General features: G+C 38.0%; 2 protein-coding genes across 3 annotated transcripts; one reads left to right on the top strand and one right to left on the bottom strand.

Annotated features, from left to right (window-relative positions):
• Positions 1-117: 117 nt before the first annotated feature.
• taf10 (TAF10 RNA polymerase II, TATA box binding protein (TBP)-associated factor) lies at positions 118-3,425 on the bottom strand. The gene is made up of 5 exons (XM_079359448.1): positions 3,044-3,425; positions 2,544-2,698; positions 1,839-1,903; positions 588-702; positions 118-451 (listed from the first exon to the last, which is right to left on the bottom strand). The coding sequence occupies exons 1-5, from the start codon at positions 3,174-3,176 to the stop codon at positions 362-364; spliced, it is 558 nt and encodes a 185-aa protein (XP_079215574.1). The 5' UTR covers positions 3,177-3,425; the 3' UTR covers positions 118-361.
• A 447-nt stretch (positions 3,426-3,872) lies between these two features.
• On the top strand, positions 3,873-10,274 carry LOC306833851 (putative oxidoreductase YteT). 2 transcript variants are annotated; one of them, XM_079359440.1, is made up of 14 exons: positions 3,873-4,038; positions 4,364-4,472; positions 4,959-5,043; positions 5,126-5,199; positions 5,360-5,419; positions 5,641-5,748; positions 5,842-5,898; positions 6,056-6,186; positions 6,319-6,373; positions 6,597-6,689; positions 6,784-6,918; positions 8,136-8,237; positions 9,210-9,371; positions 9,721-10,274. In XM_079359440.1, the coding sequence occupies exons 1-14, from the start codon at positions 4,025-4,027 to the stop codon at positions 9,847-9,849; spliced, it is 1,314 nt and encodes a 437-aa protein (XP_079215566.1). In that variant the 5' UTR covers positions 3,873-4,024; the 3' UTR covers positions 9,850-10,274. The 2 variants fall into 2 exon arrangements, with proteins under 2 accessions (XP_079215566.1, XP_079215567.1); XM_079359441.1 differs by having other exon boundaries at positions 3,875-4,038; positions 4,371-4,472.
• Positions 10,275-16,401: the final 6,127 nt, after the last annotated feature.

Here is a 16,401-nt window from a genome sequence, read left to right as displayed (position 1 = left end):
ACAGTAATCTTTTTTTATTCCAAGTTTTGCTAACGTAAGACAAAAAGGGCCTCTGTGTATAACCATTTCCAGACTTCACTGGAAAACAACTTTTCCAATGTAATTTCTCAAAAGACGTCTTTTTTGTAAGGGTTTTATTTTCACAATAAAACTTAATTTTACAATTTAAAACAATGCAAAGATGACACCACAAAAAAACAATAAATGGCCAATTCACTACAAAGATTTGTTAAATGTGTACTAAAGCCTCATGATAAAAAAAAAAAAAAAATCAAGCAGTATAGGTGTCGACAGACTAGCGGGTCAGCAGTATGATAATTCTAGCAAAAGCAAAAACAAAGAAAAAGAAAGAAATACAGTTCTATGTGAAGTAATATGGTTTCTTGACGTTGACACCATATTCTGTGAGGGCAGGAGCCAGGTCTTCCATAGTCAGAGTGTACTTCTTATCCTATACACAGAAGAGAAAACAAAAAAGAAACACCTTTCAATTATGAATAACTTACAGCATTTAGTGACAATTGACCACTTAAAAACACACATCATTGTAATCCATTTAATGTCCATAAAGAATGAAAAACACTGACCTTTGTCTTACTCCTGGAGCTTCCTGACGCAGTGCCCTTCATTTTACAGTACTGCAGTGCATCATTAGCTATGTCTGAGATAAACTTCTGGGAAGCAAGGGAGATCAGTCGGATTCTAGAGAAACAGGAAAAGAAAGCAATTTCCAATTAGCATTTCAGGTTGTATTCACGTATTCAGTGCAGGAACTGTCACAGTTAGAGGTGTTACATATCATGGTAACTGTGAATTCTGTCACAAGGTGCCATGGGTTTTAAGGGAGACCCACTAATACTGAGGCTTGAGGTTAAGAAACAGTTCAGACCTGGTATGTTTACATGGACACAAATGATCAGAATAAAAGACTGACAAGAATAAAAATGTCTCATGTGAACGTGACTGATCCAATCCAGCTCATTTAGAAAAAACATAATGCCCAACGAGTAGGCTGGTTAATATATATATATATATATATATATATATATATATATACGAACAAGCTTGAGCCGATTGTGACTTCCTGTTTGGGGTAAAACAATTCTCACTGCGCACATCTGCCTCTCTCTTCAGCTGTGCATGCCTTAAGGTCCTCCTGCAGACTGGCATGCTCCACCTGTTCACTGATTGCAGGACAATTATGCACTTGAATACTTAGAGAAGAATTCCTGTCCCGCAAGTGAGTGGAGGCAACATCTGTAGGTGTGCAGCGACAGCAGAGTCAACTTACATCGTTGAGTTCAGCCTCAAATAGATCTAACGCCTAAGAAACACGTTTTTTTTGACACAGGTCCAAAACCAGGAACTCTTAACTGAAGTATGTAAGAACAGAGATCCTTTCCTCACAACAAGTTCTGCAAAATGTTTAATGTATATGAACCGGAAGGACTGGGCTATTTGCTGATATTTCAGGCAGATTAGAATAGCAGGACAGGTCCGTCCATGTCAGAATGGTTTTATCTTGATTAAATGCTTGATGCATGTACGTGCACATCATAATCCTATCATTTTATTTAGCATTCATGGAAACAATGAAGTTCTAATCCGAAACTGGAATGACTTGAATAGGATTGAAGAACCTTTGCACATGTAAACATAGCGTATGTGTCAAGGGAGGATCTAGTCAGAAGTGGACAGCTCTGTGCACAGCGGTTTACACCTGGCCAGATCATTCATCTCCAAATATGTCTCCAGTTCTCCAACACTTAGGACCAGATGCCCGAGCCCACATCAGTGATACCAGGTGTAAAATGACCTTAAACCTAGGTAGTAATTACATTCTTGGATCAGAAGCCTCAAAGCCAGCCCGGTTGAGGTAGTATCCAGTAACTGCATCAGGAATCTAAAAAGAAAAGAATGAATAACATGAGAGCATATTCTACAGTCACTGATCAACACAGCACACTCAGAGTAATACTGACATGGCTTGTGAAGAACATTATTATTGCATGTCTGTCATTTAGTGATGGTTCAATGAACTGTACCGTGACCGTTGATGTACATACTTTTGACCACTAAAACAAGCTCTAGCATTGATTTTTTTAAAGGTTGGTTAATCAGTTTTTTAATCAATATAAAGGGGAGCATGGATGTGAATGGATATGATGGACTGTTGCTTCCTTAAAAAAAACATGTATACTGTTAAAAACATGTTTACTTTTACTGTATGTTAAGAGCAAAGTTTTCCAGCAGGGCTGCTTTCTGACAATCATAGCATGCCAATTAAGTTTTCTTATAAACCAAAAATGCTTTACTACACCCAAGAATGCTGGCATATGTTATTTAATGCTTTATTTCCTTTAATTTAGTTGTGGTGCACATTTAATTTGGCTTGCAAGGAAGGCACAATTGCCAGGTAAGTGGAGCATTAAGAGGAGTTAATCTGTTAATAAGGTGAACACTTGAGCATAAACCGTTTCTGACAATGTGTTCCTCTAATGTTAAGAAGTGTATGGTAGGCTGACTTTCAGTACTGTACTCACTGTGGGAGTGTACTCTTCCAGCTGCATGAGGAAATCTGCCAGGGGAGTGGTCACAGCAGGCTTTACATCTCCATTAGTGATGCCAGCAGGAACATAGACACCGTTAGAGACAGATGTGTCAGATGAAGGTGTCACCATTGCTGCTGAGGCTGAAGCTGTAACACAATAAAGTTTTATCATTTTAGTTAGATGTAGAGTTGTTTACATGCTGTGTTCAACAACCCACGAGAAGTAAAAAATTACTCCTCAGCAGTATGTTGTGCATTACTGCCTAAACCAAGGTTGTGAAAAGTCCAAACACGGTTTAAAACAAAGTGCACATAAATCAAAGCATACATAGGAGAGGAACATGCTTCGCGTACTTATACGACTACATGCATTGTGTAAGACAAGCAAACTAGCTATTATTACCATGAGGAAATACATGGTATCACAATTATCTAAGCCATTTGTTGAGCAGCACAAGAAGAAACAATAACAAACAGAAGTAAAAAACGTACCATTGCTCGTGCCCGAAGGGATGCTGCTGACGATGGTTGTTGTATTATCATTTGCGATACAATTACTTGCAGTTGCAGATGTGGTAGATGATACTCCGGTTGTCACACACTGATTAACGTTATCTATATTCATGTTGAGTAAATGTTTGCTAACGTGCTAACCTTGGATAGCGAGCACCGAGAAATGTATGACCAACCTTAAAAACGCCTCGTCTTATTCTATAACTTCAATATTACCCTTTAGCAAAATACCGCTTTTTGAAGTGCATCTACTTTTACAACGCAGAATACGATAAATTGTACAATCATGAACGAGCTAACATGTGAAAAAGAAGCTACAGAAAGCTGAGCTCACGCCGCTGCGGGGCTAATCGCGTCACGTGACCCTCGCTGCTGCGTACAACGCTCGGACGTGACGAAAGCTTCCGAAGATTTCCGAAAACCGTCTCGGTTTTATCTGTCGTTATTTCTTAATTTAAAGTCTTAATGTGCAGTGGTTGTTGTTGGACTGGTACTTATTTTAGTTTACGAACAAAACAGTTATCCATACTTAATCGAGCTCAAAGACATCTCATGACTTCAGTGTGTTTGCTGCACTCGCGGCTTGTGACCTGGCCTACATTTATTTCCTGATTAATTGTATCATTAATTGCACTGTGGCAACAAACGTTCTGCATGGTAGCCTACTTGCACCCTGTTTACGGAATTACAAGATAATCTCAGAGGGTTAAAAAGAGCAATATAATGCATTCCTTGCAAAAAAATAGAAAATAACGAAAATTACGAGGAGCTATGAATGCAACACGAGATTCAATTCCAAACGGTAGGAGGCGCTAGGTAACTCTTAGACTGCTTTTATTGATCGAATAAGTCAACAAATCAGCTGCTCAGCTGTAGTCCTTTCCAGTTGGAGAATATTGTAGTCGTGCATTTACTTTCTCTAGACAACACGGAAGACAACTACACTATTTGGACAGGCTTATGACTCAGCGCAGGTAGGCTTCTGAGCCTTATTATTACATTCGTTTTTTATAGAAACCAATTACTGAATTTCCCTCGGGATCAATAAAGTATCTATCTATCTTACTGTATGACAAAGGAAAACAACCTACTTTGGAGGCAGGCTATTTAATTCAAGGGGACAAGTGGTTTTAATTAAAGTCCCCCTGCAAACAATCTGGTTATCTAGGACTATAGATCTAGCAACCTATGACAACCAATAACCCAGATTATTGTCTATGTGATCCCTTGTGACTCATAGCCTCAGTGTTTATTAGTTCAGAAACTGTATAAGGTGCAACAGCTTTCATTGTGACAAAGTTCACAGGACACCAGGATGACTTCGCCTGTCCGTGTGATCGTGGTTGGAGCTGGCAGTCGAGGGGACACTTACTCCCAGTTTGCCTCTATTCACCCTGAGCGCATGAAGGTCAGGAGAGGTTTTCCTCCAAAGTTGTGAAAAGGGATCAAATGTTGTAGTCGTTAATATTTTTCTACTGTGTTCTGATATAAATGAACCAACAAAAAACACTCTGTAATCATAACATCTCTGCCAGTCAAATCATCTGATTGGAGATCCTTGACAAGGCACCCATCATAGAAACATCAATTATAGCAGAAAAGTAAATATCACTCAAATCAAATGAAAAGTGTCTGTAACAAGAAAGAGGTAAAAATGCAGATAATTGATAAATTACCTCACTTCCTGGTATTTAATTTGAGGCTTTGAGTTCATGTTCTTGATAATACTTTTAAAAATCTTGTAAAAAGAACATGTAATTAGCTTTTTCATCAATGTTGTATTGCTGCTCAAGTTAACTTCAAATACTGCACAAGTAGGCTATTGACATCTAATGTTACAGCAGTTGTAACTTGTAACTGTATATACTTAATTTACTCAACTTCTACCTTTTAGGTGGTTGGAGTTGCTGATCCAAGAAAATTTGCTCGCACTAAACTTCAACAGCAGCACAGAATTGAAGATGAAAACGTATTTACTGGTAAGTATCAAAACATCAAACATTCATTACTGATGATAATTTTCTGATTGTATTTAACTAAAAGCTCTGTTTTGTACTCTAGATTGGAAAAGTGTAGTGGAAAGAGAGAAGTTTGCAGATGCTGTGTTAATTTGTACTCCAGACCGTCTTCATAAGGTAAGCGTACCATATATCCTGTATACATGTGTAACTCTTGACATTTAATCCTCTTTATACAAAGTTTATTATCAGTCAGTGTATTATATATATATATATATATATATATATATATATATATATATATATATATATTTTTTTTTTTTTTTTTTTTTCAAAGGAGCCTGCAGTGGCCTTCACTAATAAGGGCTACCATGTGTTGCTGGAAAAACCAATGGCAGTAAGTGTTTTGTAGATAGACCTTTACCATCTGAAACTGGAACTAAAATGTTATTAAAGTTAAAGATAAATTTAAAGTTATTTTCAGTAATGTTATAGAGTTTTAGTATGCAATTTTGTATTTATGAAAACGACACTGTAAAAAACTGTCAATCTGTATTTTTGTTATTATATTGCAGTGTAGTCTTTTTTTCAGCCAGCGTGATCTTTTCTTAACTTCAGACAACAGTTGAAGACTGCACAGCGATTGTGAAGGCCTGCACTCTGAATGATGTGATGCTTTCAGTGGCTCATGTTCTGCGCTATGATCCTCTCACTCACATGATAAAGGTCAGCTTTTTTCGCAAAAAAAGGGTCACAATTCCAAAAGGATTTTATTTTGCTTTTTGTGGTTCAAATAAAAATGAAACTGGTCTTTTGTAGGAGCTGTTAGATGCTGGAGCTATAGGTGATGTGATCCATATCCAGCACTTTGAGCCGGTAAGAATTTCAACAGAGCAGAAAAAGGAAAATAGTGCAGCGTCAGAGCTCCTCATTGAATATATTCTTTAAAGAGTAAACTATATGTGCTTTAAACTTTTATTTTTTTAGCAAGGCGCCATTAATACAGATCAATTGTTTTAACCTCCTGTTCAAGGTTGGGTTTTATCACTTCGCCCACTCATTTGTCCGGGGGAACTGGAGGAATGAAGCAGAGAGCTCTTTTGCTCTTTTGGCAAAGTCGTGCCATGATATTGACCTGATACATCACTGGGCCGGAGCACGTAGGTAAATAAACAGACAGCATTCAATGATTACTGAGAACTGTGCAATCTCCACTGTGATTAGTCAACAGGTTGAGAGGTGCTTCTATTTTTCCCCAGACAAATCATTACTATTGTATTGTTTTATTCTTGACAGGTGTGTGAAAGTTTCATCATTTGGATCAGTCAGCCACTTTCAAAAAGAAGACAAGGTGTGTGAAAATATGGTGCACTTTTAGAAATAATAATAATTATTATTGTAGATCTATAGATGTTCTATTTAACAGTACATACAGTAAGACCTTTTTAATGTTTAATATGTTTTTGTCATTAAGATACAGTATTTCCATGCTCGTTCTATTAGCTATTTAGCAGTAGTCATTCCACTGGGATTGAAAATAACTTATAACGTTGGTTGTTTCATTTTTTCTCAAGCCAACTGGTGCTGGAGATCGCTGCATGAACTGTCCTATAGAGCAAGACTGTCCGTACTCAGCATGCAAAATTTACCTGGATAGAGTGAAACAGGTAAACATTTCAATTTTGATGTTCAGGAATTATCCACTCTGTCTACATAACACTGTACATTATACCCATACTTGTATGTTTGTTTATGTTCTAGGGTAACACTGGCTGGCCTGTATCAGTTATCTGCCAAAGCTCATTACCAGACATCGAGTCAGTAACTGAGGCACTGAGGAACGGACCATATGGTCGCTGTGTCTATGAGTGTGACAATGACGTGTGCACTAACCAGGTTAGAAAACAGTGACTTTCTATCACATGCTACATAACGCACCACTTCCTTATAAACAAAACTGAAACTAAAACACCATCATGTGTGCACCAGTATCTATCATAGTAACAAAAATAATATACCACATTTCTGGACTGCTCCTCATACATCCACAACTCAAAAGTGGACTGACATGTAAGATCATCTACAACATTTTTTGACAAGTCAGAATAAGGGTTATCCGAATAAAACACTGAAGATATTTTTCCTTTATTATTATTATTGTTATTAAGAAGGATCCTCTGGTCATTTTTCATCTTACTTTTTTCCCACCTCTCATCTGCACTGCTGACCAAAGAGTCAGCCTCCAGTCGGACACTTTAATGCATATTGATCGTCACCTTACTGAGCACTGGTCACTTTAATGATAATCATGCTCCACCTGTAATGGTTGATCACCCTAATCAGGTCTGGTTTCATTCTAATGTCTTTGACACTCAATGCTAATCTGCAATTTCATAGTTGGGCACTTTATTGACAAACACTTTAATCACTTCTGGTTTCACCTTGCTGTTTTGGACAATTAATGTTAATCATTGCTCCTTTATCTCACTGAGCACTTTCACAGGATAGGATAGGATATAAGTTTACTGAAGTTAAAGGCTCAACTTGCACTTAAATCTGCATCCCTAACTGTCTGCATTGACTGTTAATGTCTGTTCTCACACCTCTGACACTACCTCCACCTCAAACACCACTGTACATGCACCAACAACACAAACTTCTAGAAGGTCAGCACTTTGTTTCTAAGGCTCTTTAACTGTTTACAGGTCTATTTTAATCAGCACATATGTTTTCTCTCCTTCACAGGTTATGTACATTTATGCTATATAAGCATAAGTCTAATGTTAATTGCACAGGTTTAATCTGTAATTATGTTTACTGTTTAGTCACATAGGGGGCTGCTAAATCTTGTTTGGGGCTTATCGTATACAGAGGGGAGGGGAACAGCAGTTGTGTATTGTAACTAATGTCTTGTGTCTGTATTATCCTCCGAGCCACTGCCTGCTAACGCTCATCTTTTATTTACATCCGGTCAAGTTTACAGACTTTACTTTGTGTTATTTGTTTTGTTCTTAGCAATCCCTTCCTTCATGATTTTGAAAGCTTTTAACTCCACTGAAATAGAAAAAGTGAACTTAATGGATCTTTTGCCTATGTGTGCTTTGATTATCCAGGTTGTCAATATGGAGTTTGAAGGGGGTCTGACAGCAGCCTTTTCAATGGTGGCTTTCACTGAGGAGATCTGCAAACGAAAAACAACCATCTATGGCACCAAGGTAGGCCCGATTAAAGATCTAAGTGATATAAAACAGACACTAAAGTATTTTACCCATGATGTTATTCCAAAATTCAAGTGTTTGTAAATGTTGTAACAACAAGCCTCGACTCTTCAGAGGATGCTTTCCGTCATTTTTTCACTCATACTGTAACGTGACTCAAAACTAAAGAACACAGAGCATGATAGGTGTACACCTTTGTGCTTTATACAGTATCTTGAGATGGATTTGTTACCAATCCAGTGGGGTACAATTTAAAAATAGACTATTGTCACTAGGGAGTTGAACATCTGTATTTGACGGGATTGGCTCTGTTGACAGACACTGGTAGATAATGTGGCTCGCACTCTTACACTGACTCAGAGAAAGATCAGGAGTATTTTAATCAGCAATCGGCTCAATGTATTTTAAACATCAGTATCAACCGTAGAATGTGAGTTATAGTGGACGAAGCCTATGTATAAGTCTGATCTTTCAAAAGCATCAAAAGGGATGAGTTACCCCCCCAGCAGTCTGTCCCCTTTAAGACCAAAACCATTTCATCCAGGCTGGAAACTTCTGCTGCACTTCACAGCAGAGGACTCTTGAGTCTTTTTGAGACAGCGTCAAGTGGAAACTCAAGGAACTGCAGTATTTGGCACTTCCACATTGGCTACAACGCCAGAGGTTTCCACTGGTTTTTGACACTGATTTTCACAATCGGTGCATCACAAATTGTTTCTTGTTCAAACACTTAAAGATTGAAGACTGAAGATTTGAGAAAGAACATCAGTAGTATGCTGCTATGCAGAAAAGTTCTTTATTCATTTTACTTTTGGTCAAAGTGATTTTAACTTAAATGAAGCTTTTCAGACCATGACCACCAAGTTATTCTAATCCACACTGATATGTATACACTCACATGTATATCTGTATATTGTTTTGAAAGATGGATGCATTAACTCACTTAAAGACTGAAATGTGTCTTCACAGGGGGAGCTGTCTTATAATGGCCAGGAGTTGAATGTGTTTGACTTTCTGACCCAGAGATCAACAAAACACAAAGTAGTCAACAATGCCCCCAAACACTTTGGTATGAGTGGACATGGTGGAGCAGACTACCACCTCATAGATGCCTTTATTTCTGCTGTGGCGGTGAGTACTTTTAGGAAGTATACGTTTGTAATTTTGTCAATGCACAGATTAGACTTAAATGCATTTGTTTTTTTAAGATCAACTTATTGCATTGTCAGCATAGACTGTAAATATTAGTTGTCAGAGGCAGTATATGAGCAGCTGATTTGAATCTTCACCTGAACTGAGTTGACCTGTCCTTGTTTGAAAACCGAAAGCATTAAGAACAGACCACGAATATCACTGTAGTGACATCATTGTACCTGTTTGAAAGGCAAAAAAGCAATACATTTCTGTACAGAGGTTGTAAACAATGTCTCTGATGTTGGTTCGGCCTAACGTGTTGGTTTCTGTGTTTTCCCGAGTGCAGAACAATGATCCATCCCTAATCCGCTCGGGTCCTGAGGAAACACTGATGAGCCATTTACTGGTGTTTGAAGCTGAGCGTTCACGCCTGGAGAGCACAGTAGTGTACTGTGGGAACAGTAGCCAGAGCTAAGCCATAAAATGATGTTATCACAATAATAATATGTGGATGGTTTGGGTACTTATGACACAATTAGACCAAATTGTTTTTCTTTAATTAGGTTTTTAATTAAGTTTTTAATTAGGTTTTTAATCACTTGTGTGTGTGTGTGTGTGTGTGTGTGCGCGTGTGTGTGCGCACAGTGTACGCGTCTGTGTGCCAGTGCATGTGTGTGTGACTCTAAGTGAGTAAATAGGTGAACCTGTTTTTAAAAAGGTGCCAAGAATCTGATCCTTAGTCACTTATCTTAAATAAAATAATAATTTATTGAGTGATTTCCATGTGATTAATTCCTTGAATATCTGCTAAAAACGTTTTGCATCAGTATATGAAAGACACCTTTTATTCTAAAAGTATTTGATTTTTTTAAACGTTGGAAATAAATCCATTTTCACTTATGCTTGCCCTGTTATTGAGTCAGAATATCATCACTGGCTCCTATTCATCTAACACACACAGACCAGTTTGGGGTTATCACTGAGATCTTTCAGACTGTGATTAAAAGTCCAGTTTTTAAAGCGCTGATTGGCACAAACGCTCAAAGACTGGTTAGTCATTGATCTTTCAGCCTCATGTCTGATACCTGCACAGTTGTCGATACAAAAATAAAAATAAAACATCAGATGCAAAGGTCACTGCAGCACTGTTCAGGTTGACAGCTAAGCATGTTATATTCTAAAGCGCTGCCCAGGTACATGCAGACTGTTTATTTTCTGTAGAAGTATAATATTTAACAGCCCCCACACACACACACATACTGGCTAATGTTTAGCTGGAAGTGAAGTAGGGCTGTAGAATGAGCAGCTCATTGACGCTGTTCTCTGTCATTATCAGCTGTTTTTTAAGGCTGCTCGTCTGTTTGAGGATTTGAGAAAAGTATTTCAGTCCCAATTCCTTTGACTTCAGTTGATCCAAATCTCCACTTCAGGGACAAATGTGAAACTAAAAAGAATCACAGTCTAAAAGAATTTTACTATCCCTATCATACCTTAGCAAAGAATCTTGAAACTAAATGAAATAATCTAAGGAAATATGCAATGGTCATGGTTTACAGAATTGAGCAAAGGAACATGACTACAGAATACTAAAGGCATCATTTTAAGCAGTAAAAGCATAAATACACGTGACTAAGGGTAAAATTAAACCTACCTATACAATTATAGTCGACTGTAAAGACGTGTTAATGTAAACTAAAATGTAAAAGAAAAACAATGTCAATAGTAATGATTTTGATATTCCGGTTAAACATGTAAACAAAGTCAACATGTTGTGCAAACAAAACAGAAGGAGCTTCTCTTTGCGTCCACTTTAACTCAGCAGTGGTTTTTCTCAAAGTACCACCTTTTGAACACAAGGTGTCACTAGTTTACTTTGTGTGAAGACAAAACACCCCTACCAGGACTGCTGAGTCCCAAGTTGTGTCAGAGTCCGTTTTAGGCCAGAAGAACACAAACCAGTAATAATAAGACACATTACAATGATTTAGTGGAGAATACTGTAAAGCACAGTTTATTAACCAGAAGGAGGTAGTAAGACATATTACCTATTTGGATTTGGGTCCACTGAGAAGTAACTGTGGAAAACAGAGAATAACAGAAGGTATACTGTGATTTCTTCAATTATAAAGGAGAAATTGTAGCTTACACGATATTAAGTTTAACCACTTTACGTCCCAGGTAGCCTACCTTCCTTTCCTCAGTGCCATGTCATAGTTTAGAAATGCAGCTAATGTAAAGTTGTATAGCTAATGTGAAATGTCGGTATGTTACATAATCAGAGACGAAAATGTTAACTTAAAAAAAAAGAAAAGAAGATAATTTGGGGCCAATGTAAAAATAAGAAGCACAGACCCAACTCACTGTAATGATGCTATCACTGCTAGCTTAAAGTAAAGACGTCTTAAGAATAAAGATCGACAACTGAGCAATTAAGGTTATTTTCTGTCTAGGATTACTTACAAAAAAATAATACACTACCAGTCAAAAGTCTGGACACACAACAGTAACAGTATGATCAATACTACAGTATACTATATTCTGATAAAACTAGTGTAAGCTGTATATAGGGCTCACCTAATAGAAGGGTTTTTATTCATATTGGTATTATTATATTGGTATGATTGTACAGGTATATTATTATTTTTAAACGTTTTTTAATGAATGGCATTGACAAAGACAGCTTCGGATATAAAAGACGTGTTTTTGTTGGCTGAAGGCAACAACTTAGTCAGGAAGCTCATTGTTATATTAATCCCAATGACTAGTCAATGTAGTAACACACATAAACATTTTTTGTTATAGGATTCAGCTGTTGGCCCACCTTATTGGAGGTCCAAGCAGAACTTCTGAGCACAGTATAACATCACACTTCAGGTCAGACACCTAAAATGTTATCAGGAAATGACTTTACATCATGAAGGGAGGTGTAGTTGTCAACACCCAATGAGCTCAATAATGTCAACAACAGCACACCATTCCTGGACTTTGCAACACATGTAGAATGACTAATTCTGCAGATTGTCCAGTAGTTCTTACTCCTGGATGGATACAGTTGTGTTGAAAGTTGGATTGACACAGTAATGAGAGTAATCTGCTGCCAAAAAGGGTGTGTAGAGAAAACTGCAGAAATGACGAAATAGTTGAATCACAGAAAAACTTTGACCTTCTGCCAGGATGGGATAACAGCAGCGGTGTGAAAAGGCACTCCTTGGGGCAAAGCTTTAATTTCAGTTTGATGTAATATGCATTGTTATTCTTTCAGTGGTTATGGAAAAAAACAAGTATATTTCAGACAGAAGGTAACATGTAACTACAATGATAAATGATTTATCAGTCAGAGTGAAAAAGATTAAACTGTAGGAGTTCCTTTATCCTTTTAAGCCCCTTTTATGATTTGTCCAGACAAGACCACTCACACACAGTCACACAATATGCCATGTAGACTGACGACGTGATCCTGGAGACAAGTTTTCAAACTGAGTCAGCCTCTCTTTTTTTTTCTTTCTGAATGAGTCAAACAAACCACCGCAGAATCCTTTCGTTTCTCTGCGCCATGCCCTCAACCCTCCCTCACACACAAGCACTCACTGGCTGTGATTTGTCTTACCTCACCACAGCATCACTTCCTCCTGCTTTATTAGGATATGTCTGCAAATAGCAATTTATAAACATTTTCCATGATGATACTGCTACAAGTGTAATTTGGAAGAAAAAAAAAGTCACTATCTATTTTTTTTATCTTGTTATGGTTTAAATCATGTGGAACCGTTTTTTTATCAATGGCTTTTCTCACTGTTTTTCTTAAAGGTCTATTTTTACTAACAATGAGATAGGACAATGACCTGCTGTGGTGAGCAATATGATGAACTATCAGCCAAGTTAATACTGTAGCTCTATCGCCTTCTGTGACCAAGGATCTCCTGAGTCATTTACTGTATGAAGCAGTCATATTACCAGGAAGAGACTCCTACGTCTGCTTTGACTTTTCTCAGATGCTACCTTTTTTCACGTTAAATCATGTCATAACTTCTGGTGGGTTGCTAAATGGTCACGCCAGCATTTTTCTCCAATACAAGGCAAGATGTCTGTGAACAAGGAAGTGGAGGAGGTAAGCTAGGAGGGGAGCAATAAACATTCAAACATGGTGCTCTTCTGTTGACTCAACAGGAAGTGATGAACAGGGGTAAATAGGGTGAACGGAGGGAAGAGATATACTGTAGGGCGGGAGTGACAAGGGAGAATGAGGAATACAAGAAGATTGACTTTGTCATGCCTCAAGGATCTGAGCTATTTTACAGGTTAAGAAAGAGAAAGCAAAGGTCTTCTGATTCAACATGGGGGCCAGGAAATGACAGATAGACTCATAATTTGTCTCCCCGGCTACCATATTGTTCAGAGTAGCAGGGTGATGTTTATCTATTGTTCATTTATGACATGTGCTGCTGCCTTCATGGCCAGGTCACCCTTGTGAAAAAAAAATATTGATCTGAATTTGTTAAATATATAGTTAATCTATCTTTGTGTGTTTCCTGTACCACTTGCACTGTCTTGTTGGCTTTGTTAAACTTTCAAATAAAATGTAATATTATCCTAAGCTGCAGCACCCTCCATAAGTTATCATCAGAGTAAAAACAACTTTTGGAACTGACTCAAGGTTGCTAAACAGGACAGAGACAAACTGAATGTTCTTTTTCGATAAATACATGTGACAGGGGGAAGTTGTCAATATTTGTCTTTGCTCACAACTTGTACTGTAGGTCAAAGTCTTTTTTTTTTTTTTTAAATTGCCAACTCATCACATACGGGGACATCTTATATATATATAAAAAAGAATACGGGTTGCACAATTTGGCTTGAATATTTTTCAATGTGTGAGCACATGGAAGCACAAAGCACATCATTAATCTTTGCATTTTATATATCCTTTATTTAACCAACTAAACAGATAGGTTCTAAATGGCATGCTTTGTGTGATAAGATACATAAAAACATACAATATAAGTGAAAACATGGAACTAAATGTGACAGTGCTTTCTGACTGATGAAAAGCTATGTACACTAGCAAACCAAAACCAAATCTTAAAGTAAGCCCAGCTGTGCGCACTCAATTCCTGTACAAATGTCCTTCCTGTCTTTGTCCTCCCCACTTCAAGTAAAGCTTTGGATGAACTGGAGATTAACTTCACATGGTTGCGGAAGGCCTCCCACTGGGCCTCCATGCCCCCTGCCCAAGTTTACGCCTCAGATCCTGGGTGGGGAAGCTGCCCAAGCCTTCAGTCCTGCATCCTGGGCAAAGAATCGTTCTTTTCATGCTCAAATCTCTGCCATTCATTCAACTTGTTACTGTGAAATCAGATGTCACAGGGTTTAAATCACTCAAATCTTGCCACTTTCCCAATCAATTCTTTGCTGACAGACTGTTTTGTTCTACTCTGTTGGTACCCTGGGAAAAAGTCTTCCGACTTCCTTCTGTTTATGAGGGTAGCAACTCAACCTTTAATGGTGTATATTTCTACATGTGTTTTTTTTCAGCGTTTCTTTTCATGCCTATGCAATTAATTGAAAACCAAATTAGCTCTCTGGAAATCCAGATGTTTAAAATATACTAAATATACTCCATTTACCATCAGAGAATTTGTCTTGGCTCACAGTGCAGTTCCAGAGCTTCCAAAAATCAAAAGCAACACAAAGATCTTTCTTCAGCCCACCCTCATCATGCTCCTGTTGACTGTCTTTGATAACTGAGCTGTCTCCTCACGAGTTGAGGTCAAAGGCTTTGGTGTGAAGCCCACTCAGACATTTGAGGAGCCTGCCGCCTCCAATTTGTCCGACCTGAATGGACATTTATGGAATTAAAAAGATGAAAGCAGATTGGGTATTTCAAATCACACGTAACTCTTTAGACAGCAGCGACAAAGTACAAGTGCATGGTGACTTTTAACCTCTGCATCCCTTTCTCTATAAAAAAAAAAATATATATATATAGCCATACTCTCTGTGTGTAAGTCGACTTTCACGTCCATGTTCCATGTCAGACTTCAGGAAGAGGTGGGTGGTAATAATGAGGTGTAGGAACTTTGAACTTAACTTCTGCTCATGTAGCTGCAACTGGGGTATTTTTACCCAGTTTATAAATGTTACACTTTTTATTGTAGCTGTGACAAAAGTCTTTTTTTTGGTTTCAACCTCATTCATTCACATGAATGAGCGCATTACAACTAAAAGGCATGTGAAACTCAAGTATAAGACAGGATGAGCAGCAGGCCAATCAGTGTGCTGCCTGAAACAGGGCTCTGATTACTATTACATGTTTGTACACAGCTGGTTCCTCTATAAGAGAATTCCCTGTGTCACCATGTCAGGATATCGGCCTACACAAATGTTTTTAACATAGAACGTGTATGTTAACACCTACATACTTAATACTCCAGATTCCACATTGTTAAATCATTGGTAGGCAGACACTCATCATCTTGGTTATTTCCTATTTCAGACTTACACTGCTCAAAGATTTCTCTTTACAGAAACTGTTGACCAAGTTTAGTAGTATTAGTTTTAAGCCTCATATTTTTTCTTTCCTGCTTTTATCTTGATGCTTCTTATCTTGTATCCAATTTATGAACACAAGGCCTTACATTCATTTATTCTTGGATGGTTAATCTTTGATTTTGCAGTAGCATGAAGGAGTTCCTTCAGTGAAATCCATCACATCACATGAACAAGAGGAAGAGGGGGTTACAGATGTAGGAGGTGGGCTTCTGACAGCATTGACAGCTGCGAGGGACGGAGGTCTCTCAGAGCAGGAAATGACTTGACCTTCCAAGTGGGAGACCGGCTCACCCCAGCAAATACCCCCACACTTCTAGCCATCATGGGTCTTCTCAAGAGCCCACATAGGCAGCGAAGCAACAGCAAAGTGGCAGGAATACTGCTGTGTCACTTCTACACAACTAAAAACCAGTATACAGCATACAGATAAAGATGTGAGCTCAGTGTGACACTTGACAGCCTTTGTGTCACCCTGGAA

Source organism: Symphodus melops (genome assembly GCF_947650265.1).
Source record: "Symphodus melops genome assembly, chromosome: 13".
In the NCBI taxonomy this organism is placed as follows: Eukaryota; Metazoa; Chordata; class Actinopteri; order Labriformes; family Labridae; genus Symphodus; species Symphodus melops.
Note: the sequence above shows the minus strand (reverse complement) of the source record. Positions and strands in the feature narration are given on the sequence as shown.

Coding starts and splice junctions, on each gene's coding strand:
- taf10 (XM_079359448.1), bottom strand. CDS start 3,176: ATGAATATAGATAACGTTAATCAGTGTGTGACAACCGGAGTATCATCT. Junction 1,904..2,543: donor TGGAAGAGTACACTCCCACA/GTGAGTACAGTA, acceptor TTTTCTTTTTAG/ATTCCTGATGCAGTTACTGG. Junction 703..1,838: donor GAGGCTTCTGATCCAAGAAT/GTAATTACTACC, acceptor CTGTTTCTCTAG/AATCCGACTGATCTCCCTTG.
- LOC306833851 (XM_079359440.1), top strand. Junction 4,473..4,958: donor TTCACCCTGAGCGCATGAAG/GTCAGGAGAGGT, acceptor TCTACCTTTTAG/GTGGTTGGAGTTGCTGATCC. Junction 5,420..5,640: donor TGCTGGAAAAACCAATGGCA/GTAAGTGTTTTG, acceptor TCTTAACTTCAG/ACAACAGTTGAAGACTGCAC.